The 23,513-nt window shown below is 41.5% G+C and overlaps 1 protein-coding gene across 1 annotated transcript in view; it reads left to right on the forward strand.

The window, feature by feature from the left end:
• The first annotated feature begins 11,302 nt into the window (after positions 1-11,302).
• The window catches only part of CCDC148 (coiled-coil domain containing 148), a 44,365-nt gene continuing 32,154 nt past the window's right edge, over positions 11,303-23,513 (forward strand). Inside the window, 8 exon segments of the mRNA XM_010076544.1 lie at positions 11,303-11,390; positions 13,284-13,405; positions 14,968-15,071; positions 15,698-15,780; positions 15,946-16,109; positions 16,369-16,464; positions 16,557-16,738; positions 23,322-23,460. Of these exon segments, the coding sequence (XP_010074846.1) occupies positions 11,303-11,390; positions 13,284-13,405; positions 14,968-15,071; positions 15,698-15,780; positions 15,946-16,109; positions 16,369-16,464; positions 16,557-16,738; positions 23,322-23,460 (978 nt within the window).

The following is a 23,513-nucleotide window of genomic DNA, read 5'->3' on the forward strand; positions in this document are numbered from 1 at the left end:
CCTGGGGGCGGCAGCTCGGGCTCTGCGGTGGCTCCTCCGGGGTGTGATGGGAGGGGGGGAGACCCCCAGCACTGGCCCCCCGGTCCTGCCCGGGGGGGTCGAGACGGTTGTGACAGGTGAGGAAAGGGCTGTCTATAGTGTTCTAAAACCTCACCGCTTTGGAGTCTCTAGTGCTGGTGTGAGTCTGTCTGTGGTGCAGAGAAGCAAAGCCAGAGTGCCTGAAGGGTGCTGTGAATGGCTTTAAAGGGAGGTGTTGAGGGAGAGGTTGTGTCTGTTAAACCCTTGGTCACCTCTGGGTGATGGGACCGCACTGAACACAAAGCTGCCCCGAGTTTCTCAGGGTTTTCTGCCTGGTACCATTTCCTCTTCTCCCAGTCCGCTGCCGTTACAGCTGCGATGGGACACTGGTGGCTTCACTGGCTGGTCTGCGTGGTTTCATCAGTGCTGACACTAAACGGGGAAAAAAAGGGGAAAAATCAGGGGGCAGCTGGGTGTGGAGAGTCCCCTATAGACTCAGATTTCATACAGTCCCTTCTCTTAACTCCCCACTTGGAATGTAGTATGCTGCACTGGAAACTGTGTGTTATCGGTGTAACTTTTATTTTCTGTAATATTTGTTGCCATTTGTATGGATTAATACAGTAGGAACTCGTGCAGTATGGTGATACGCCCCATGGGAAACACTTAACAGCGGTCTTGATTCCTCACTGCCCTGACAATCTGGGGATTCATACTAGCTTAAGTGGATACAAAGTGTTACCAAACCAGAAGGGTGGGCTCCTTCTAGGAAACAGTCCGGGGGTCCAGAGGAATAACAGCAGAAACTTTGTAAAACAAAGAGTAACAAGGATCAAATAAGACAAGCAGGGCCAGGGTCAAAGGGGTGTGGAGGATGAGAGAAAAGGAAAAACAAAATGTGAAATCAGAATAAGCAGATTGAGAATAAAGGGAGGAGAAAGCACACTTTCCTTGGTTACAAGGTTGCTTCTACCGCAGGTGTCCTGGATTAATTAAATCAACTTCAAATTGGCCTCAGCTGGTTTCGACCTGTAATTTGGACACTGTGACATTGGTTTAGCTGCCACAGACAACAGCTTTTAGAAAATGAAGCAGTTCACTCACTCCCCTGGCAAACTGAGCCGTTTCTGGGTGTTATTGTTGTGACTGTGGAAGGCACAGTCCACTGGCAGGACGTGAAAGGTGGCATAATGCCATCTCCAGGCCTTCCAGACACTGGGCGGTCCCAGGTAGGCTGCTGTAACCTTTCAACGTGATTTGGAACAGGCTGTTCTAGGTGCCCTGCAAGTCTGCAGAGCCATGCGTTGCCAGGTCTCTCTGTATGTTACAGTTTGCTGCTGGGGCAACCTGGGAACGGGTAAGAAATGATGGCGAGAAGGAGAAAGTGATCTTGAGACAGTTTGTTGTGGCACAATAGAAGCATGAAAAATTAAAAATAATATTTTTATATCCTGTCAGATTGGCAAATCCATTGAGTGGCTATCAGTGAAGAACAGTTATTTCATTCTATCTGGTATTAGTCATACAGTCATAGCTTTTAAAATTTGTTGTGGCACCCAGAGCAGCCACTACATTATCTAATTTGACTGCTGCGTATCACAGGCCATCAATTCCCACCCGTTTATCACTGTACTGAGCCCAAAAGGGACAAAATATGTTATGGGAAGGCAATACAATACAAAGAGCTGCATGCTGTGGTGTTTCTCTTGGTTTCTTATTCCACCAGCTGGTGTTTAAACTCTTCTGTCAAGTTTAGGATCAGCAACAAACAAGTACTGTTTCTTTTAATTCACCTTCTTCAGGGTGTGTCTTGAAAGTAGGATGATATTTCTCTTTCATTTGCAGTGTCTCCTGGAAAGCACTGATTCCATTATGTTTGCAAATCTCGTAAAAATCAAATGGCGTGTTTTCCTTCGGAGCCTTCCTGGTCTCTTATGAGTCTTAAATCTGATGTCTTAAAATGATTGTGCTCATTTTCCAGCTTTTTAGACAAGCAGTTTAGTTAATGTGTATTTGCTGTGTTTTTTTGACGCTGTTGTGCTGTTTCAATATTTTAAGTCATTAATACGTTTTTCTGCTTACTTTAATCTATTCTGAAATTAATCCAAATTGGACCCTATTTTTTTATATTCCACCGCTGTTCACAGTCCTTGCAGAACACTGGCACGCCTATCTTTAATTTTAGTGGTTATTTCTCTAGGTTTTCTCATTTGGTGAAAGCATGCAGGCATTGTGGTTAGAAAGTAGGAATTGTTGGCATAGAATGCTTGGTCCTTGGAAACGCAAGATTGTGAAGACAAATATCAGTCACAAAACCAGTGTTGCCTTTGTCTCTTCTTTTTCTGGAAACCATCTAGTGCTACCTGTTTTATCTGTATTCCTGTGCAGGTACTGAAATTACAAAGGTTTGGAAAAAAATAACTGGAGAAGAGAGTGATGGTCGTGGCAGGCTAACTGAACAAATGAGCAGCTGTTTAGCATTCACAGGGGAAACTATTTAGATGTGTGGGCTTTTTCCCCTCATTAAAACCTACAATTTGATTTCAAAAGTTACTGAAAGCCATTGTGTTGATGTCATAGCAGCTCAATCATGATACAATTGACTTTGGGTAGTTTAGAAACTGTGATGTCGTTTGGTTTGAAAAGCAGTAAATGTTCTCCTGCTTCTTTACTGTTGAACTGGGACGGTGTGGCACCTAATAGAAGGTGTATTTCTGAAGCAGTAGTGGACCGACATTTTGCTGTTTCAGTGTGGATATTTACAGAAATGTTAAGTTTCAGACTGTGGCATTTGAAATTACTGCTCTGTCATGGGTTTAGAGTTCCCTTTCCCTGGGGGAAAACAACATATCAAAGAAAATTATTTGGATATTGCCAAACGGTTTGCTTTTTTGTCATTTTTTTTTTTTCTTCCATAGCTCTGAAGCATCAGGTATGAATAGTTGATTTTAGATCCTGCAAAGTGCTCAGCGTGATCACCAAGCTTCTGGTTATGCAGCCACTTTAATCTGGCTGGAGCCCAGCTGCAGTGGAGAGGGACAATGCTACTCTGTCACGATATCTCTCCAGCTTTCCTTGTGCCAGCAGACATGATCGTGCAACTGTGCTGTGAGCTAGATTAGAAAATTGATCCAGTTTCCCTGGAAACCTCCACACAACATATGCTCTTATTTTTTCAGGTGGATCAATTTTTTTAGCTCACTCTTCCTGCCTCCGATGCCCGCGCTAAGGTATTCACAAGGAGCCACGTACAGAGGGCATGGGGACCCTCCTCTTCTGGCAGCAGTGGGAAATGTTCTGCCCTGGGCACCAGTGTCAGGAAAACGGAGGTTTGAGGAACACCAGCTTGCTGGACCACAATATAAGCTCAGTTCCTGAGTTGAGTGAGGTTTAAGAAAAGTAACGTTTTCTTGGCAAAACAAAAGAATCCTGTACCAACATATTGGTTCGGCTCATAGGGTGGCACCGTGAGTGGTTCTGGTGTTTTGTCTGGGGGGTACCGTGGTGCGGGGTAGGGAGAAGGGCCCTGGGAAGGGCAGTCCTTGGGTCAGCTTTGCTGCTGAACAAGTGGATCGTGAAACCAGGGTCCATCACATGTGTGCACCTGTACGTCAGGGATGCTCTTGGGTATTGCTGCATTCGACAAAACTGGGGAGCTCGGATGGTGAGAGGATGTGAGGAAAAGGATGTTCAGAAAAGAACAGGTGGTGAGCAGTCATCCTGCTCTGTGGCTTTTCAGGTCCTGAGCTCGTGAGTAATTTTTGTAGAAACTAACAACCCTTTAAAAACCAACCAACCAAACAAAACCCCCCAAAAACAACAAAGCGCAAAAGAAACCTCCTGCAAACAAATAAAAACCAGCTTTGGAGGATGTAGGTGCTTTTGTCTGCTCAAGGACAGGTGAAGGCCTGCTAAAATCCTTTACAGTTCCTCCTGACTGCTACGATTCTCAAGCTGAACAAAATATTCCCCATCTTCTTACCAGGCTGTATTTGAGGCCTGAAAAAATGCTGAGAAATTTACCAAACTGTAATCTTCCTTACCAGACTAGGGATACAGACTTTCAAACTGAAATCTAGAGATCCTTATGAATAAGGAAGCAACAAAGAAAACATACCTGCAAAAAGCAGGTTGATTCTTATCCCTGGACTGTCCATTTCCAGGGGCTGTAAATGAGAGCCCTCAGACAAGCATGCTTTGTTTTTGGTAGTAGGACATGGGACAACATTATGCATTCATTTAAAGCGAAGGTGTGCCAAATACTTCCCTGCACAGAAGTCTGCAAATTTGGCCTAGCAGAACTGGCAAAAGCTGTACAAAATGATACTGATGCTCCTGACAAAATAACCTGCAGTGGCTCCTAAATCATACGAATGATCTGTCCTCCTGCCTGCTGTCTCCTGGGCTGCAGACAAATGTTCTTCTCGGGCTCCAGCGACACTCCTGTCATACACAATTAGCTGGGCTCACGCCAGGTACCGCGATGCAGAGTCTCTGGAGGCAGCGCTAACTCCCAGGGTCCTGCTTCCTCAGGTTCCCCTGCCCCCCGGGGGCTGTTAGCCCTGGTCGTGTGTCTTCACCCTGCGCTCCGCTTGGGAAGCAATCTGTTAAACTCCGAGAGGACTGATGCAGAATGGCTTTCAGGTGTAACCATAAATGTGCAAATGACTGCAACAGCCAAAGCTGTAGCTTCTCGCAGGGGATGACAGGAAAAAGTCGATTCTATGGCAGTCTATTACAGCGTCTTTACTGGTGGTGTGCTAAATGAGTAATGCACATTCAGGCATTTGAGCTGATGGATGCCAGAGCAGCAGGGTGGGACGTTGCTCACTGCATCATTACAAATACCCTGCTTTCCACAGAGGCTAGCGAACCAGCAGGTGTGCTTTATGCGTCACAGAGTTAAAGGTCGATTGAACCATACATTTGTTATTTCTTAAGTAATGGAGAAAATTGTAGGGTGCTATGGACAAGTCAGGCTCACATCTTCCAGTACATCTTTAAATTAATATCTTGAAGCACATTGTTTAACTTGTAACTTACTTTTGTTATACATGGAGGTAATAAATAAGAAGCTAGGTGGAACATTAGTAATATGAAAAAGTATATAATAAAACTCTGCAAATTTCCTGTGTTCAAATAAAAAAAATCAGTAAATCCTGACACCTCAGGATTTTTGCCTTTAGCTCAGCAAAGCAAGATGATGTCCCGGATTGCCCAGCCATGTGCCAGAAATTGCCCAGAGAAGCTGTGGATGCCCCATCCCTGGAGGGGTTCAAGGCCAGGCTGGATGAGGCTTTGGGCAACCTGGGCTAGTGGGAGGTGTCCCTGCCCATGGCAGGGGGTGGCACTGGGTGGGCTTTAAGGTCCCTTCCAGCCCAAACCATTCGGTGATGATTAACCCCTGAAAGCATCAGAACATTTTCTTGTTTCATCCTCTGTTTCAGTTGAAGTTAGGAATTGCCGGGTGTGCTGGCTGCAGCTGCCTAACCTGGGAGTGGGTGCGTTTGGTCAGTGGAAATGGATTGTGGCTGTTTTGTTCAAAACAACATAACAAGATGCCAGCTGACTCACTTGTTTCAAGGTTGCACAGCGCACACGGCTTACTTCATTTCCTACCATTTTTATTTCCCTTGTCAATGTTTAAAAAATTTGCTTCCCTTTTTCATTTGTTTGTTGCAACTTTTTTCTATTTGAAGTGGGGTTTAAGTTTATTTTATCTCGTATTTGCTACTCGGAGTATTCAAAGAATAGAAGGGGAATAGTAGTTCTCCTGTAACGTACAGATACTCAGAAAGCAGACGAGCTATTTCTCCCGCCTTGCAGGGTGATAGAGTATTCCATGAAGCTGATTGTTTTTAGTCTTACTCAAATTGATCTTCCTACTTTGGATTAAGTTTTACTTAATGAGGAAGTAATGGGATTATCATAGAAAGGACTATGTCTCTTTTGGGAATGTACTGTTTCCAGTACTTGGCTTTATTTCACACCGATCCATAATTCTTTCTTTAGGGAATGCACATTTAAATTATAATCAAACTGTAGAACTTCTAGCAACTGTTTTGACACCGAATAATGAAAGTATTATGTTGTGTATTTTCTTCCTGGGGAAAGGATTGACTGCCGCAAGAGCGAAAGGCTCTGGATGGGTGCCATTTTCAGAGAGTTCAACTAGAGTAAGAGAATGGATCTGACTAGAGGACAAGGCTGGTTATTTGTTTGTTGTTTTTACCCCATGCCCTACAATGGGAGTGATTCTCTGCCTCTTCTCCCTGACAATAATTAGGATCAACCGGTTCCAAGAACTACATGTTGATATTACTCTTCTTTGAATGGAAACATGCAGTAGGCAAGCAATTAACATTTCCTTTAAACTTTAAAATCTAGAAAAAAAACCTTCCACTAAATGTTTAGTAGGAAATTTCCAGATATTCAAAAGAGAGCACTGAAAATAAGGGACTTGTATGTTTGGGATTTTTTCTCCAAGTTTGGATGTTTTAGCAAACATCCATCCTAGTCTATAATCAAAGTTCCCACTGATGTCGTATTCACAGTTTTCAATGAAGTCAGAGGTTTATTTCTGGTTTTTAATTGTGTACGCCCACTAGGAATTTACCTGATCCACTGACAGGATTGCAACACCTGCCCTTGTGAAAGAAGCAGCCTTCATTTACACAAAGTATGAGTAGCTGTTAAACTGTCACTGATTATGCTGTTAACCTGTATTTTCTGTAGCGTTGATATGGCTTCATATTATCAATTTTGCATTTAGTAGTTTAAAACATGCACAAAAAGTTTTGTTTTAAATAGATCACTGAACGCTGTGCCTCCCCCAGTAACCTTGTCCATCTGTTGATTAGCAGCAGTTTGTCTGAAAGGAAACAATTGTGCGTATGACCCAAATCTGCAAAGATCAGGTGTGCAAGTGACTTGTGGAGTGGAGGCAGTGAAATCCAGGCTCCTGTAACGTTAACGGCTAAACTCGTTGGGAGTACTCCTGCTCGTGGGATCGGGGCCTTCGCTGGCCATGAATCATCCCCAGCAGCAGCATGTGATGGGTGTGATTGTCAGGCTGCAGGCTCGGCTTGCTCCAGAAGTGCTGACTAGCACTTGGGGAGTTTAATTTCTATTTAAATGAAAGGGAGTATGATCTTGCCTTAGTATTTGGTATTCCCATGTTTAAGAATATGCTTAGGTCATACACCTCGGGCACCAGCAAGTGTTTGCATTAAGGATGTACTGCAGTGTTTAGCTGAATTAGAGGCATAATCCTTTAAGAGGTCATATCTGTTGTTACCTAAAAGTTCTGAATTGTAGTGAAATACTAAATTACCAACAGGAGGAGGAGCAGGATTGTTGAGCCTTATGCTTTTCACTGTCTCTAAGAGGTTTAGTCACGGCTGTTGTAGACATAGCTGATTCAGCATTCTTGGGGAACAGTTTTCTGGGTACTGAAGGCTTCTGTTCAATGTCTGTTTCATCTTTTGTACTTTGTCTTTCTAAGATCACAGATGCGTCAAGACTTCCAGCCTAGAGGCTGTATTGAAGTTTGAACAAAGTCTTGAAGCAGGATATCTGAATTCAGGCTTAGATGAACTTTTCTAGCATTGTGGAGGTTTTCAGATGTATCAGCATTAAAGCAGAAATGAATTTAACTTGCAGTGCTTTTATAATTTTGATTGGTACATATTCTAGTTACTGAAGTTAAAGTACAGGTTTATACCCATCTTGCCCTTTCCAAAACCATCTCAATATTAATTTTCAGTGTTTTAGTGGAGTCATAATGTTGAATTTGTGATAACAGAAACTAATGTCCATTTAAAGGCTGAGATCAAATACAAATATATGACATCATTGCAGAAGAGAGACATGGGCAGGCTGGAAGGGAATAAGCACTTATTTCATCAAACACAGTAGCCCTAAAATTACAGAAAATGGCCATTAAGTTGGGGTTTTTGCACCAGTTCTGTTCCTGCAGATGTACCCTCCTGCTTTCTTTTCAAAGGAGAGGAAGCTAAGACAAATATGTGAAGTTTTGTTAAAATGCTGACATTACACCAGAAACGTGTCAGCAGAAAGAAGGGATATTAACAGTTTGCCAAAGGGATAGATAAATAAACTGGAGGGGTAGCTATGCTGCTGCTAATCTTACTAGTATCCATAGTTATTTTCAAAAAGGACAGCATTTCTTGTGTTGGAAGAAGCTTGTCATTTAAAGCTGGCCAGATGGACCCAGATTAGGATGATGGTTCCCAAAATGTGTAATGACGCTAACGTGGCAGCTGGGCAGGGGACAGGAATAAAAGGTTTTCATAGAGAGCAGCATGTGCAATGGATCCGGTCCTCTTAAAGGTTTCAAGTGCTCTCAATTTTTCATCAATAAATTATTTTTGCCCTCATGTAGGGCTAGGCGAGAGTCACCATGTAGAACTCTCTTCCCAAATTTATCAGTAGAAGTAGTGCTAGGATGGTCAGAAACAAACAAACAAAAAAAAACAGGCAGAAGGAAGCCTGACTGTCTAGAGCAGAGGAATAGAATTTGTTTTAAGCTTGTGAGAAACTAGATTGTTAGCTGCTTGTGCAGTTATTTTTCTAAAGACAGATGTTTTGTCCAGCCTTGATGTAACTCATCATTTTGAAATGTCTCTTCAGCCTGATTTTTTTTATTTAACCTAATAAAATCTTAACCCTACTAAAGGTTTGATGCAGTAATAAAGCTGTCACGTGCTATCCCCTTTCTGATTATTTCTAGCTGAAGTTCCTGACCCTGACCTGTTTTTCTTTTAATTTGTTTTTAAATCCCGTGTTGTTGTGCTTTCGCCGTGTACAACAGAGCCAGCACAGGTACTGTGAGCTGATGGGGAAGGCAGGAGGATAACCAGAAGCCAGCCTGGAAATAGCACTGGGGATGAAAAATATGGATTTGACTGTGCAAGAGACTGTTCATTCTGTTAAACCTGGACATGAATTGCTGATACTTAGAAAAGATAGTTTGTGTGCTCCTATGCAACTGTAGAGCAGCTAATACTAATTGGCAAAGTTCCTTAAAGCAGCTTTTTCCTTCTTCTTTTCCTCCAAATTTGCTGAGTTCTCTAGTTCTTCATTCTCCAGCTAAAATATTCCTTTGCCCTTCCCCTGCTGCTTAGGTCTCCAGGCTCGGACTCCATGGTGGCAGTATCTTTAGTAAAAATGACATCCTTTTGTCATAGCACGGGTGGAGAAGGAAGCACCTCTCTGTTTGTGAGAGGTTACCCTGATTCTGGTGCTCCATCTCCTGACCAGCCCTTGCCCTCGCACGGTGCCAGGAGGTAGCTCCATGTCTCGTTGGTGCTCTCAGGAACCTGAACCACGCTGGTTCGGCCTGTCCTTGCTGCTTCTTGAGAACAAATGCGAGCTTGAGCTTCCCTGTGCTCGGGTGTTTGGAGACAACCTTGTGCTCGCCCGTAGGCTTTGGAGCACCTTGTGGATTGCAGAGATAGAGCAGGAGGATGGCCGTAGCTTGTGGTGCTGCTCTCCTCGGCTGGGGCTTGCACCTGTCCGTGCTGCGAGAGCACAGTCACCCAGCAGTATCAGGGCACACAGCCGCCCCGGTGCTTTCCTGGAAGCACGCAGCATTGTGTGGCACAGTGCAGGAACAGCTTTCTAAGTGCTTCTCAGGGTCAGCAAATGGTGTGGCGTGCCCTGGCTGCCGTGGATCAAAGCCTTGTGGGGCACTCTGCACAAAGGCAGGGCTTCCCAACGCTCTTGTCTCAGGGGCTTCTGGAGTTTTTCTGTCTTACAGACTGACCACGCTGCGGCAGAGCGAGAAAGGGGACCCAGATGGATTTTTTTTTTTTTTTTTTTTTGGGTTAATGTACCTACTGAAGAGCTCCAACTCTTCCCTAGTTTTGGATTCAACACCCAAATGACATGAGATCTCATTTTGATTTAGGATGTTTGGATGTGAGGGGTAGGCGCTATTCAAAAACCTTCAGAGTAGGTTATCCCTTCATATGTATGGATAAGACAACCATCCGATATGTGGGAATCCTTGTGGTTCCAATCCTTAGGAGACCCTTCAGAAAGGGCATTGGAAACCCAAATTTTCCTCCTTCACGCCTCTCTATCCTAACCACTGGGATGCAACGTTTAAAGGAAGGGAAGGTCCTTTTCTCTTCTTTGAGTGGTACCCAAATTTCATTGTGGTTGTATACTAAAGTGTATTTTTTAAAAGTTTGAATGCTAGGATGCCAACCTTCTTGAATCTTTATCTTTCTGGTCACAAATATTAAATGGATTGACCAGGTTCCTGGATACTGTGTTTGGTTCAAGCTGCATTTTATGGATGTTAATAAACTAACTGCTAAAAAAGCCCAGAGAAACAAACCTATTCCCAGGGAAAATATACTATGAGTACCAGAGCAAGAGAAGGAAGGTTACGTTTCTTCTAAGGAGTGCTGCTTACTGAATAATCTTCCTTTGGAAAAGAAGTCTGAAAATTAAAGTTTTGTTCTGTTGTAATCTGTGAAGGCGAAAGGATTTTTAAGGCAGTAAACTCTTACTGAAATTGATATTTCTACTCTTTAGCTATTTTAGCTATTTTTACTTTTTTATATGGAAAAAATCATTAGCTGTAACTCACTAGCTCTGTTCAAGCAGCTGCAAACCTTTAAAAATTAATAATTTTTAGTCATTAAATGTAAAGTCCAGGTTGTAAGCTGTAGTATTCATTCAGTGCAAAATCTCAGCTGCAGCAGACAGGGAGCTTCCAGGCTAGAGGTTGAGCAAGCACCCCCAGAATTAACCCACTTCTGTCAATTAATTTTGTCATCTTTTAACCTACAAAGTATTCGGTCTTTGTACAAGTGTCATTATGATCTAAATATACCAACCCTCACCCTAAACTGACTTCCTTTCCCATTTTAATACAGAATCCACAACTAGGAGAAATACTAACAGATGTCAGGATTTAATGAGAGCATTCACATAGTGGAAATTACTGTTTTAGGGTTGTAAAATGCAAAAATTCCAATGGTTTCTTCAAAAGCAAAAGGATGAAGGTGCTTAAAGGAACTGGCAGATGTATTGAGATGAAAAATCCAGCGGCTCTTGTTAAAAACTAAAATACCTCCTGAAACATTTGCATTATGTTCCATGAACTAGAGTGGAAATGCAAGAGGAAGCAGAAAAAAAACTCTGCTGCATATGATTGTCCATGGGTTATGCTTGTAAGAATGAAAAATGGAAGTAGATTTTATGCTCTTTGAAACTGCTGAATCACAGTTCCTCCCCTTGGCCTGGGGAGATGGAGATCGGGAGGGATTTGCTCAGGCTGCTGGTGCAGGCACTGCGCTCCGAGGATGCTGCCCGGCAGCAGCTTGCCCAGAGCAATGGTAGGTGTATCTACTGTAACAGCGGCACGAATGAACACCAGCTGTAAAACTGGTGATGGAGGCTTAAATGCCCTTTCTAAGTAGTGGTCTTGTGAGTAGAGTCAGAGAATCTTTTGAGGTGAATTGTTTATTTTGTCCCATTGTATTCAGACATACCGTGGAGTTCCCTCTCTAACGCAAGCGTGGGGAAGCTGGGTGCCAAGAACAGCAAGTGCTAGCAGGAGAAGCAAAGCCAGTTTTCATAGTTGCAAGTTTTTCATTTGGATTTTGCAAGGAACTTTGATATCTCATGTTGTAGTTAGGACTATCCTAACTCATGTATTCCCTCACAAGTCCCGTGGTGGTCCCCAGGCATGCGTTTTTTAAATGTCTTTAGCTTCCAACATTCTGGATGCTATTCTCAAAATATCTGTTTGTTTCTCAACAGACAGAAAGGATACATAAAAAATAAACATGAGTGAACTGGACTGTGGAACATGCTTTACAACTTACAGGACTAGTGATGTTGGTATGTATGCTATCACTTTCAAATTTAGTTGTTTTATCACAATCTAGAATAAAACTACATATTAAGTACTCTGTGCAATTAATAGCTGCGTATGGAAGCTGCTATGGCATTCTGATCACAGAATCACAGGATGGTTTGGGTTGGGAGGGACCATAAAGCCCACTCAGTGCCACCCCCTGCCATGGGCAGGGACACCTCCCACCAGCCCAGGTTGCCCAAAGCCTCATCCAGCCTGGCCTTGAACCCCTCCAGGGATGGGGCATCCACAGCTTCTCTGGGCACCCTGGGCCACTGCCTCACCCCCCGCACAGGAAAACATTTCTTCCTCACATCTCATCTCCATCTCCCTCTTGCAGATTCAACCCGTTCCCCCTCATCCTGTCCCTGCACCCCCTGATCCAGAGCCCCCCCAACTCTCCTGTAGCCCCCTTTCAGCACTGGAAGGTGTTCGAAATTCTTCCCAGAGCCTTCTCCTCTCCAGGCTGAGCACCCCCAAGGCGGAAGAGCATTAGAGGCAGTGGGTTTTAGTAACATGAACATAAGCTCAGAGTAGGGCTCCAGGGTAAACTCGAAGTGACTGTTGTTTGGGCCGTATGGTGATCCCTCAGTGAAACTTCTTCAAGGGGTCACTGTGAGTTGTCTTCCCTGCATGGTGGAAGACCAGCTTGGTTACATCTTTATTGACTTCAAATGCTTTTTCACCAGAACTACTTCCTCTGGTTTTTTGGACATCATTCTTCCAATACTGTCATGGTCTTTCCGATACTGATGGAAGGACTGCAGAAAGCACAGTTATAATCCTTACTGCATGTGGCAGAAACCAAGTGTGGTCTTTTCTCTGCAATTTAGTGTTTTCCCAGGGGCTTACAGAAGTTTAATAGAGAAATCATGCTGTTCTTGTGGCTGGAGATTCAGTGGGAAATGGAAATGCAACTCATTCTGTTTAAATACAATTAGAAGTTCATATACCTTTTAGAAAAAAATTACTGCTAATGCTCAGTCCATAGATTACAAAAAACATTGAGGTAGTTTTCCAGTTTGTGAAATAAGAATGCATATATTGAAACTGAATTATTTCTGTGTTAGAACTTATTAAATTCTAGTAAACCCTGCTTAAAGTGAATTATTCTTTAAATTCACATATAAAAAAACCTTTTAAAATAAACTCTTCGTAAAAGGGCAAATGGTTAATGTTTCTTATATAATTTCTGCTAGTTTATGTCTGTTTCAGATTACTGTTCATTCACTATCAATCTCCTTGTTATGGAAATTTACAATGTTTAAAATACACTGTTTCTAATTTCTATCTGTAATGCTTTCATTTTATGGCTCACACTTAAAATATTTATCTAAAATTTGAAATTAGTGTTTTATGTGATAACTAGAAAATCCAGTTGTTCCTATGAGAAGTGGCCTTTGCAGGCAGAAGTACAAACCTATTGACTACAAACATCTACGTGAACTTGCTGCAGTAGAAAAAATCACATCTTCAAAAATTCAATTAAAGGTATGATTTTTATATTATTTGTAATGTGAATTATTTTAAAATTCAATGATTACATTTCTTTTCACTGCCACAAGCAATCTGAGAACGAATAGGCATAACAAATTGCTCTAACAGTCTTCAGCAAAATGGGACAGAAGGTATAGTCGACCAGAAGTGTTAAACTCGGATTCATTTGAGGGGTGTAAATGTTTCTAGTTTCACAATTTTACGTATTTTGTTTTAAAGTAAGATTTTAGTGTTGCAGGTGGGTGAATGAGAGGCTGTGATTCAAGAAGTGATGGGATTCTTGCTTATCTGTGCACGAGTGCTGTGACGAAGAGTTCTCCCCCTTTCCTCTTTGAGAAGCCCGCTGGTGTCGCTTGCCCAGCTGGTGGGGGAGCGGAGACCGTGCCACTGGGGGCTTTGCTCTCCGTGGTCTCGCGCACGTGAACGTAGAGGCAGTAATTCACCAGACAGGAAGGTTGACTTAAGTGTTTAAACAGAGCAGATTACACTCAGGTGGAAGTAAAGTGTAAAACCAGAATTTTTGACCCAGAATGTTGTTTCTTGCCTGAACTAGGTGTGGAGTGACATCGTTATTCATTTCTCCCTGTTAGGAACTAGGGCAAGAGTTTCAGGATGTTTTTTCTTGTCTTGCTACCATCCTGCAGTAGAATGATGTGTCTGCCTGAAGGAAGGTCTGGGGAGAAAAAGAAAAGGGAGATGTGTGTGAATTGTAGGTGCCTCTGGAATCAGAAGGGTTTACAGTGAGAGGCTGGCTGGGGCAGGGATGGGGTCAGGTGTTACGGAGGAAAGAGGCGGCAGGGTGTCAAAAGAGGAGTGGGAAAGGAGCCAGTTCTGAACTGAAATCCCCCTTTGTCCTGAGTAGCCCCTGAGAGGGCAGAAGACAGTCGTGGTGGCGGGAGGATGAGAAAGCACTGGCTTGTCTCAGGGGCTTCTGGCAGCCACAGATGGCTTCTGATCCTTTTTCCTTCATTGTGGGCTGGCCAGAGTCCTCTGGCTGCCACCTCGTCAAGTCATCCCTCATGGCTTTTCCTCTAGCTTAACCTGAGACTCCAGCTGTCTCAGAAGCACGCAGTTCTGTTTTCTCTGAAGTTGGAAGCAATGTATTTGTGAAGCCCTCAGACACTTTTAAAGCCTCTCTAATTGGACAGATTTTGAAAAAGCACTCTTTTTTTAGTAATCAATTTTTGAAATTCTTTTTCTTGGAAGACACGCTTTCACCCTTTCATCTTTCCACCTGTAGGAAAGTGTATTTTTTCTTTCTCCTGCTCATCTTACCCCCTTCACCTCCTGGGAAATAGGGATGGGGAAGAAAAGAAAAATGGCAAAAAAGAAAATGGACTGCATTTTTTTTCACTTTTTTCTCTCATTTAATTGTGATTTGAAGTAATAATAATTTTTAAATTAAAATTGGTTACATTTGAACCCATTGCTCTTTAGAAAAACACAGTTTGAAAAAAGCTTTTAGGTTCACCATTCTGTAGTTAAAAATTCCATATGAAGGCATTTGATAAAGCTGTTAAATTCAAAATACTTACGAGCTTTAATTTTTCCTGCAGATTAAAAAAACAGAGCAAGTTTCAAAAATTAACAAAGAGCGAATGCTGCTGAAACAGCATCGGCAAGTGTGGTGGCAAGAGCATAAAAGACTGAGTGAGAATAGGTGAGAGCTGAGAAACCTTAATTAGCTGTTATTAAAGAAATACTTCAGCAAACAGAGATTCTGGTGTGGCATACTTGACTCAAGGAACGTTAAGAGCAAAAGATGAAAATACCCGCACTGAAGATAATTTTTTGTGCAGAGCATGAGAGTTTGTGGTGGACATCGCAAGGAGTCTGTGGATGTGAGAACACACAAAGGGAGGGGAGGACAGAGTGGATGTTGTTCTGTGGGTACCTCCAGGATGATCTCATGGCACTTTTGTTGGACTATCAACATCTGAGAGCACGTATTTGTAGGAGTATCAGAAATTTTCAGACACTTTTTAATGCCTTCAAAGTCTGTCTCTCGATGTGCACATTGAGCTCACACGTGTAACAGAGAACATTAATGTTGTTCTTGTCTGTTAGCGAGCGTATTGTACGTACACAGCAGATCAATGAGATTTTTTTGCTCAGAGGAGGGTGGCTTCCATGCCAGCGTCATGTCTAAGTCCTGCACTTCATACCCTCCCAGGCAAAGAATCCCCCTTTTCAATTAATTATTAGAGTATTTGAGGCTTATCATTCTTGAGAACTTAATGAATAAGAAATTAAAGCTTCTGTAAAACTCATATTCATACCTTCCAGGCAGAAAGCAGAAGCAGAAATAAAGACTTTTCTTGATGAAGAAAGCCATAAGCACGACTTTTTTTTGGATATGAGGGACTTGGGTGAGAATTTTTTTGTTTGTTTCTCGGTTATTTATTTAGTCAAAATTATCTTGATTATTTGTTTGAGTTTTTAATTCCCTGTCTTGACAGGTTTAGATTTAGAAATCCCAGAGCTGTGTAATATTTTGTGTGTTTGAGGAAGCTTTATGTTTCATTTGGATATAGAGCATAAATTATCAAAGGAGCGGGATACGTACCAAACAAATGCAGTAGTTCCCATAGGGCAACTCAAGGAGAATTTGAAATTCAAGCTGTCTGAAATGCAGTATAACCTCTCAGAAGAAACTTGTCTGAAATCTAAGATCAGTCCATTTGGGACGTTACAGCAGGTTGGTAATTTAACTTTATTTTTACAATTTATTATAACTGTATTTTTAGCATTTTAATTTCTTTTTATGCAATACTTCGAGAATATAACTTGCATTCAGAGTATCCAGTAACCTCTACTTGCCACAGTGTAAATCTGCTTCACTAAAGCCTGTAAACACGTAGCAGTGTGGAACCTGAGATCAGGCTCTTTGTTTCTAAATCAGAGCTTTTGTCTTATAACAAGGTAAAGAAGTAACAGTAACGTATTTCATGAAATAGATCAGATTTGTGAAGAAGCAACAGAAGGCAATTTTGGAATCCCTTACCCTTGAGAGCCTGGCTTTGGAAAGAGAGCTTGAAGACTATAAAACAAAAGTAAGCTTTTCCTTATAAGTTTGATTAGCAATTTCTTGAGAGAGAAAATACAACACAGAGGAGTCTGCTGAGTTGCATTTTTTTCATCACAGGCATTAGCGCATTCTTTTGAAGAGAAAAATGGACTTTTCCTTGAAGTTCCTTCAGCACTACTGTCTTTGGAATGCCCCTACCCTGATTTGAAGACCTTAGTTATCGATGAATACCGAAAGCTTGCGAGTGGGTACTGGGCTAAGCTTCAAGAAATTGATCAACAGTTAGAAGTTTTATACAGGTAAGGATGTCTGTTTCTGGATATAAAAATAAATAACTACAATGTATTTTGTAATCTGCAGATCCTGCAGTTGCCTTTACCATTGGAGGTGGTTCTATTTTGCGCTGAGCAGAGAACATTTGACGCACTGCCCAGCTCTCTGGGGTGGGATAGTTGGTGTCTGTTTGCACAGCTGAGAGAATCCAGGCAGTCCTTTCAAACGCTCTCATCTGAAATAATGAGCGAAATGTTTTGTGGATTAAGGAACCAACAATCTGGTGTGCATCAAATGCCCTCTTCGCATGCTTTTGTATGAATAGGAATTATTCTTTCTGTATGGTAATTACACTGCCAAATTTACGCCAGCAAAGTACAGTCTTTCTGAGAGAGATCTAGAATGTATTGATCTATAAGGCAGATAAACAGGTCCAATCTTTTCAGAAATTTTGGGTCACTGCAGTAATTCTCATCACAAAGAAATGTAAATAAATGTATGATTCATAATGATCTAGACATTTAATACACCTATATATTGATAGTATGAAGCTTAGCTTTTCTGCTGAGGCTACCTGGAGTCCAGGAGATACTGAGTTGCAGATTTATGATCAACATAATTTTGGTGAATAGTCATAAATCTAAATCTCTTGATCCACACAGTATGTGTGCTACTGAATAAAAGGCAAACATCAGTGTAGACAACAGAATCTATGAAAATCATTGAAAAATCTGCCATGGTATTTTCATTGCTCCTATGCCAGGTTTGAATTTAGGTCCTGAGCTAGCTAGTTTTACAGTGATAATTAAGTATCATCAAGAGTTGAAGATAAAATACCGTATTTGTAAGGGAAAGAAGCTTGGCTGTAGGCATGAAAACACATGCAGTGGTAGTTTGAAGGAGTTATGATACCTAGATAGGAAAAAAGAAAGGGGTGTAGCTGGAAGAAGTCCTGGTGGTAGTGGCAGTGGCAGCAATCTGCTGGTGGGACGTAAGAGTAGGTTGTGTGGGACAGCTTACCCAATCTGGATCAGCGTATGCCAGTATTGTTAGCTGGGAATGTATGAAATCACCAAAGAACGAGCAGCAACTATCTTAGGCATTTTATTTAAAGCTTGGTCTTTTCTCGTTTGCCTTCTGGTCTCCAAATCTTTAATGTATTGCTCATTTATGTCTCTACGATTTTATCCACAACAACATTAAAAAAATGTGTTTTCAATAAAAAAAGCAAGACTTTTTTCTTGTAGGATTGTTTACTTCCAAGGTCTGGGTTTATAAGACACAACACTCTTTGTCGCTTCTTACATTTATGTTGTCTAATTTGCATGAAAATATTTTATGAGTTTGCAAAGACACAGCGTAGATAGAATTTCTGAAGAAGAAAAATCAGAATAAGATAATATTCAGGTCTGCTATGTTTTTGTCTCCTTTTCAGTCCTACTAGAATGCACATTACAGTGTTAATGCATTTAGAAACTGAAGAACAATTTGGTTTTTTTCGAGTATAATAAAGCGTTATAATGTTTTATAATCTGAATTCACTTCTTTTACTGCTGCTGAAACACAAATTTTTGTGTTGGGAAATACCCAAGTCCTGAGTTATCCCACAAACTGTGGACTTGGAACTGATGTGTTCGTTATAGCTGGTGAATCTCTAAGCACTGTTACATTTCTGCCACAATTTCCAAGGATGTCTGAATTATTTAAATAAGTGAAGGATGAACGGAGTATTGCATGTTCAGCGCTGTATCCTCTGCAGCATCCTCTCAAATGAATGGCATGTTAGGACTGAGTCAAGGAAATTTAGTTCCTCTTTTCAGAGCTCTTACCAGGCTGTTTGTGGTACAACAATCGGCAGTGACATAATTAATAGCCAGGGAGGCTGACATCTCACTTGGTGGTATTGTTGCGGTCCGTATGGCTGCAGATTCGACAAGACAGCAGGGCAATGGGTATACATTGCTATTGCAAAGGGTACATGGAGATTATGGGGTGGAGGGGGCAGCTTCCCTTCTGAGTTGTTTATATTCTTTGGAACGTGTAAAGCCAGGGATTAATGCTGGGTAAATCTGTTTCAAAGGAAGCAGCTGCCTCGGGGTTCTTCAATATAAGACAATTGCTGTGTTTCAGTTCTGAAGCAAAACAAAGATCGTACTGTTTTCTAGTAGAATGACACATACAAGAAAAGCTAGGACTGCTTTAACATTTGAGTCATGTAAATGTTTGTCAATAGCTTGACACTGGGGAAGCCTGATATTAGCTTAAATATTAATGTAAAATGTGTTGGCACTTTTCAGACTAATTTTAGATGAGATCTTCCTTGGAATGTTACAAAAGTTTAAGTGAGGTGACATCTTGAATTCAGTCAGGCAGGGTATTTTGAAATTTTCCATGCATTTCATGGTTATGAATACACTGGGCTGGATCATGCTGCTCTTTTGGTTTGGGTTTGTTTTTGGGGGATTTTTTTTTTTTTGGCTATTTGTGTATGAGCAGCTGACAAAATCCCAGCACAGCTGACAAATCTTGGCACAGCTGACAGACCAAGGCATTGGCAGTCAGTTTGTCCCTACTTACAATAAACTACTTGTAGTTCTAGCTACAGCTGATTGCTCCCCAGAGTATCTTCCACAAACCTTATTTTTTCATCTTGTTCCCGAGCAGCGTAGAGATCCATTGTTAGCTGACCAGTAGAGGAATATACAAGTCAGAGTGAACCCTGAGAAATATGTGAGATGCAGGAGGCAGAAACTGATGCAGCGACTGGTGCATCTGCCTTTGTGTGCTGGAGGCAGAGATCACCAGGCTGGCCCTCAGACCACAGAATCAGTGGTTTTCCCTGCTCTCAAGTTCATTTTGTAATGTTTCCTGACCAAGAGGTATCTTACTCTGCCTTATGCTTCTTGTAGACTGAAGACCTGTACTCCTTCCCAAACCCATACAGTCAGAAATATCGAAGGGAGTTTGTTATGAAAGAGAATCTCAGCTCTTAGAACTGTCACATAACTGTCACATTACTGTCACTAAAACAACGCGTTCAAACAGCAGCATACACAAGGGTATCAGGACTCACAGAAGAGCATTACGGATTTCTTTCAGAAATTACAAGTAGTTCACAATCCAACCCATAAACTAGCAAACATTCTCTTAGGATGGCTGGTACTTCCTCTGAGTAGAGGCTAGCAGGGTTTTATGGTTCTTCTGATTAACAAATAAATATTGGGACTGGAAAGATAATGTTAGATGTTACCTTAAGAAAAAAAAAAATTTTTTGTACTCAGTTCAGCATCAGTAGGAGCAGTTTCAGTGAAAGAGATTTAAATCATAGTGAAGAATAATTAATTTGATTGTTAAAGTTATTCTTCAGAAGGCCTATACTTCAGAATATCAAATTATGACACAGATTCTAAAATTAATAAATGAACTGATTTCATAGAAAAGCTCCCTCTAGAGAAAAGGGAGGAGTTTAAAACAGTAATTTCTGAGGATCAGTTGCAAGACACTTTTCTTAGGGGCAGTAAATGTTGCAGAAACAGCACATCTTTCCAACACACCTCTGTGCCAGAGCTCAGGGACTCCTCTCTTTGGAGATCTCGGATGGTCAAGACCTGCAGCCCGAAGGTTATAAGATATTACTGCAGCTGTTCCCTCTTGGAAGGAGTCCTTAGCCCCATTTCACTTTCCAGGGCACTGTCTTCTTTAGACTTAGTGTATGAGAAAAACCTCAGCTCAGAAATCTATATTCATGGCCTGTCGTGGGAAAACTAAGCAATCACCTATAAAGAAACACTTCCATTGCTATTCTGCTTTTGCTAATGTAATTTCACTTTTTATGGTGTCTCCAGCATTTGCTTGGTAGTTGTCAGTCACTGCAAATAAACATTTTACAGGAGCTGGATCATTTCTCTCCTCTGTTTCGAAGCCATCTCCGTTCTTTTCATGATGGCTGGATTTAACAGCGACAGCTGGCTCCTGGAAATAGTTTGTCAGGTATTTCTCACAGTTTATAAGATGAGAAAGGAAAATAGGTGGAAAGTACGAATAAGCTCTAACTCACATAAGCTTGTAGAGAGAAAGCTATCTCCTTCCACAACTTAATTCATCTTACCCTACAGATGAGTCTCCAAGTAGGATTATTGCTATAGTATTCCTGGTCCTAAAACTGTATTCATAGAAGCGGTGGCGAGCTTTTCTGTGTGAGCTTGCACCATTTACTGTGATACATCCCCCCACGGCAAGGGTTTGGTCCTGTTTGGAGCAGGGAAGTCGATGGGCTGTGAACTATGGTGCGACTTGGTGGAATTTCACCTGGCCCGCTCACCACCTCGTAGGGCTGGCTGTGATGGGGCTGGCTGGTGCTCTGCCTGTGAGGAGTTGGGTTGCTGCTCAATTCTGTTTTTATCAGCCACATTCTGTGAATTGTTCTGGAGCTGTCAACAAACGCAGGCTGTGACCCCTTCTCTTCCATGGAAAAGCAAAGACTAAAGAGTCAGTGTGTGCTCTTTGTCCACAGTGGGATACTGCTACCTCTGGACAAGTCAGTCTTTATTTAAAGTTGATTTTCTGTGTGTTGCTTTCATTTTACTTCCATGGATAAACAGGCAAGCTACTCAAAAGCACTACCACAGAGGGCCAGCTAAGAGTTAGTGCTTCGTGTTTTCCTTTCATCCCTGGAAGCTCTCTGTGTACAGGACAGGCGGGGTTACTGCAGGGCTCTCTGTTTTGATGTGTTTGTAGCACTAATGGCCATGATAATGACATTGGAGTTCATTGAGAGAGGTAGAATGGGATTTCTCCTTACCTGCTCATCTTCATTGGGATGCTGTCTGCATAAAAGACAAAAGTAATTTCTAATGTTTATTCAAAGGAAAACAAAATGCAGAAAAAGTACCCATAGAGTGGCAGAAACGAGGTGTTCATTACTAGGGAGCAGTGATTCTAATGTTTCCTCACGTTTGGTTACCATTAAGTTGTCACCATTCTGATCCTGGAATCATGACTCTGTGATGAAAATGTTATAGTAAAGTAAGAATCATTTTTGTTTCATGAAAGCCAGAGGATGAAGAATTGAAGCAGGGAGGAAAGAACCTCTGATCGCTTGCTGTCTCCAGAAAGATGGGTAAAGGTTACATCTCTCTTAAGACCATAAGGGTAAAAATAAAGCCCTCTAGTCTGCCTGAAGAAAACTGTAAAATAAATGCCTTCAGGTAGGTGAAGATAAGTGGAACTCTGTCCAAATGTGTGCCGACTTCACAGCAAAGCATGCAACAGCAGAAAGTGCCAGTAGAGAGGAAAAAGGTGACTGACGTGTGTTATCAAGAGATTGGGTTCCCTCGCCTGACAGGACTTCAAAAACAGCTTGTTGAAACAGGATACTGTGTCCTTGCATTCTTGAGATATGTCTGGAGGTGAAGCTTTCCATTTCTTAAAACTAACAGGTCTAGGGCTATTTTCTTGTTTCCTCCTTTGGTGTCCCAGAATGTTGTTCAATGGTGACAATACACTGTGGTTTTACTGTACAATGTATTTTTAAGGACAAGTTGTGTTAAACTGGATTACATAGAATTTTTTTTAATACTTGTGTTCACTGTTCTCTCTTCAGAGATAATGCTGGATTGGATCATAAAATCTAGTTTAATATTAATTACATATGAGCATCTCACAAAAAGAAAATCCTCTTTTTTAAATACCTGGTATTTCTGCCTGCATAAGGATGAAGTTGTTCTAACATCTTACTGAATGCAGTGCTATTAAATACCACGATACTGCTGCTGGCTCAGGAGTCTGAGAGCTGCAGACAGTTGGAGACTGCAGGAATTCGTGGGGGGTAGAGTCACCCAATTGCCTTCTTTTAGTTTTCCCTACGCTTTTAGTCACTTTTGAAAACACGTCACTGGGATAGAGAGACCTTTTGATCTGACTTAGTGGTGCTGCTGGTCCATTAATGCTGACAATAAAAGCCTGACGTTAATCCTTTCAAGGCCAAGAGTTCAGATTGAGGGTAAAATCTAATCTGATTAATCCAAACCTGTGGTACTCTGTTTTAATTTTATGTTACTTCTTGCTACTCGAATTTTATGAAATGCATTAATACATACTGATTGCTACATCTCCTACTTTAAAAAATTGTGACTCTTGTGCCTTGCTGATGAGTTCATGGCTGTCGGAAGTTTTTTTTATAACTAGTTCCTCATTTAGCGACGTTCAGGTATTGTGACTTCATTTCATTTTCATCATTTATTCAATGCTTAGTGGTACAGACTGATCATCTTCCTCCTTTTTCACATTGTATTTTCCGTGTGGTGTGACTATTCATTAATGTGCCGTATTTGAGAAACACAGCATCATTCCCCAATAAACAGCCAGCTTAAAAGAAGAACAGTTCACTTGAATGATGGCACAGTAAATGGTCATGTTAGAAAAGCAATCTAGGTTTGCTTTGTTTCATTAAAGTAAATCTAAATTTCCCATCTCTGCTCCAACATCCAGTTTACAGGTTCAGGATTGAAAGCCCCCTGAAAGGTTATGCCTTTAAAAATAACCTAGAACCAAACTCCTCCTTTTCAAATGTTAGGTTATACTGGGGCTGATTGTTTTGTGTTTCTGTAGGAACACTGAATGGAAGGAAGAAGATCAGTGGGTTTTTCAGAACATTATCAATCAGTATCCGAGTGATCTTCAGAGGAGAAGGACTTTGTACCTCGATGTGCTGCAGAGATACCTTCCTCACAAATCTAGGCAGGATCTGGTCAGTGTTGTTTTAAATATTAGATCAATTATATAAATTCTTGCCTAAATCGT

This window comes from Pterocles gutturalis, unplaced genomic scaffold, assembly GCF_000699245.1.
Source record: "Pterocles gutturalis isolate BGI_N339 unplaced genomic scaffold, ASM69924v1 scaffold36773, whole genome shotgun sequence".
NCBI classification, from domain to species: Eukaryota; Metazoa; Chordata; class Aves; order Pterocliformes; family Pteroclidae; genus Pterocles; species Pterocles gutturalis.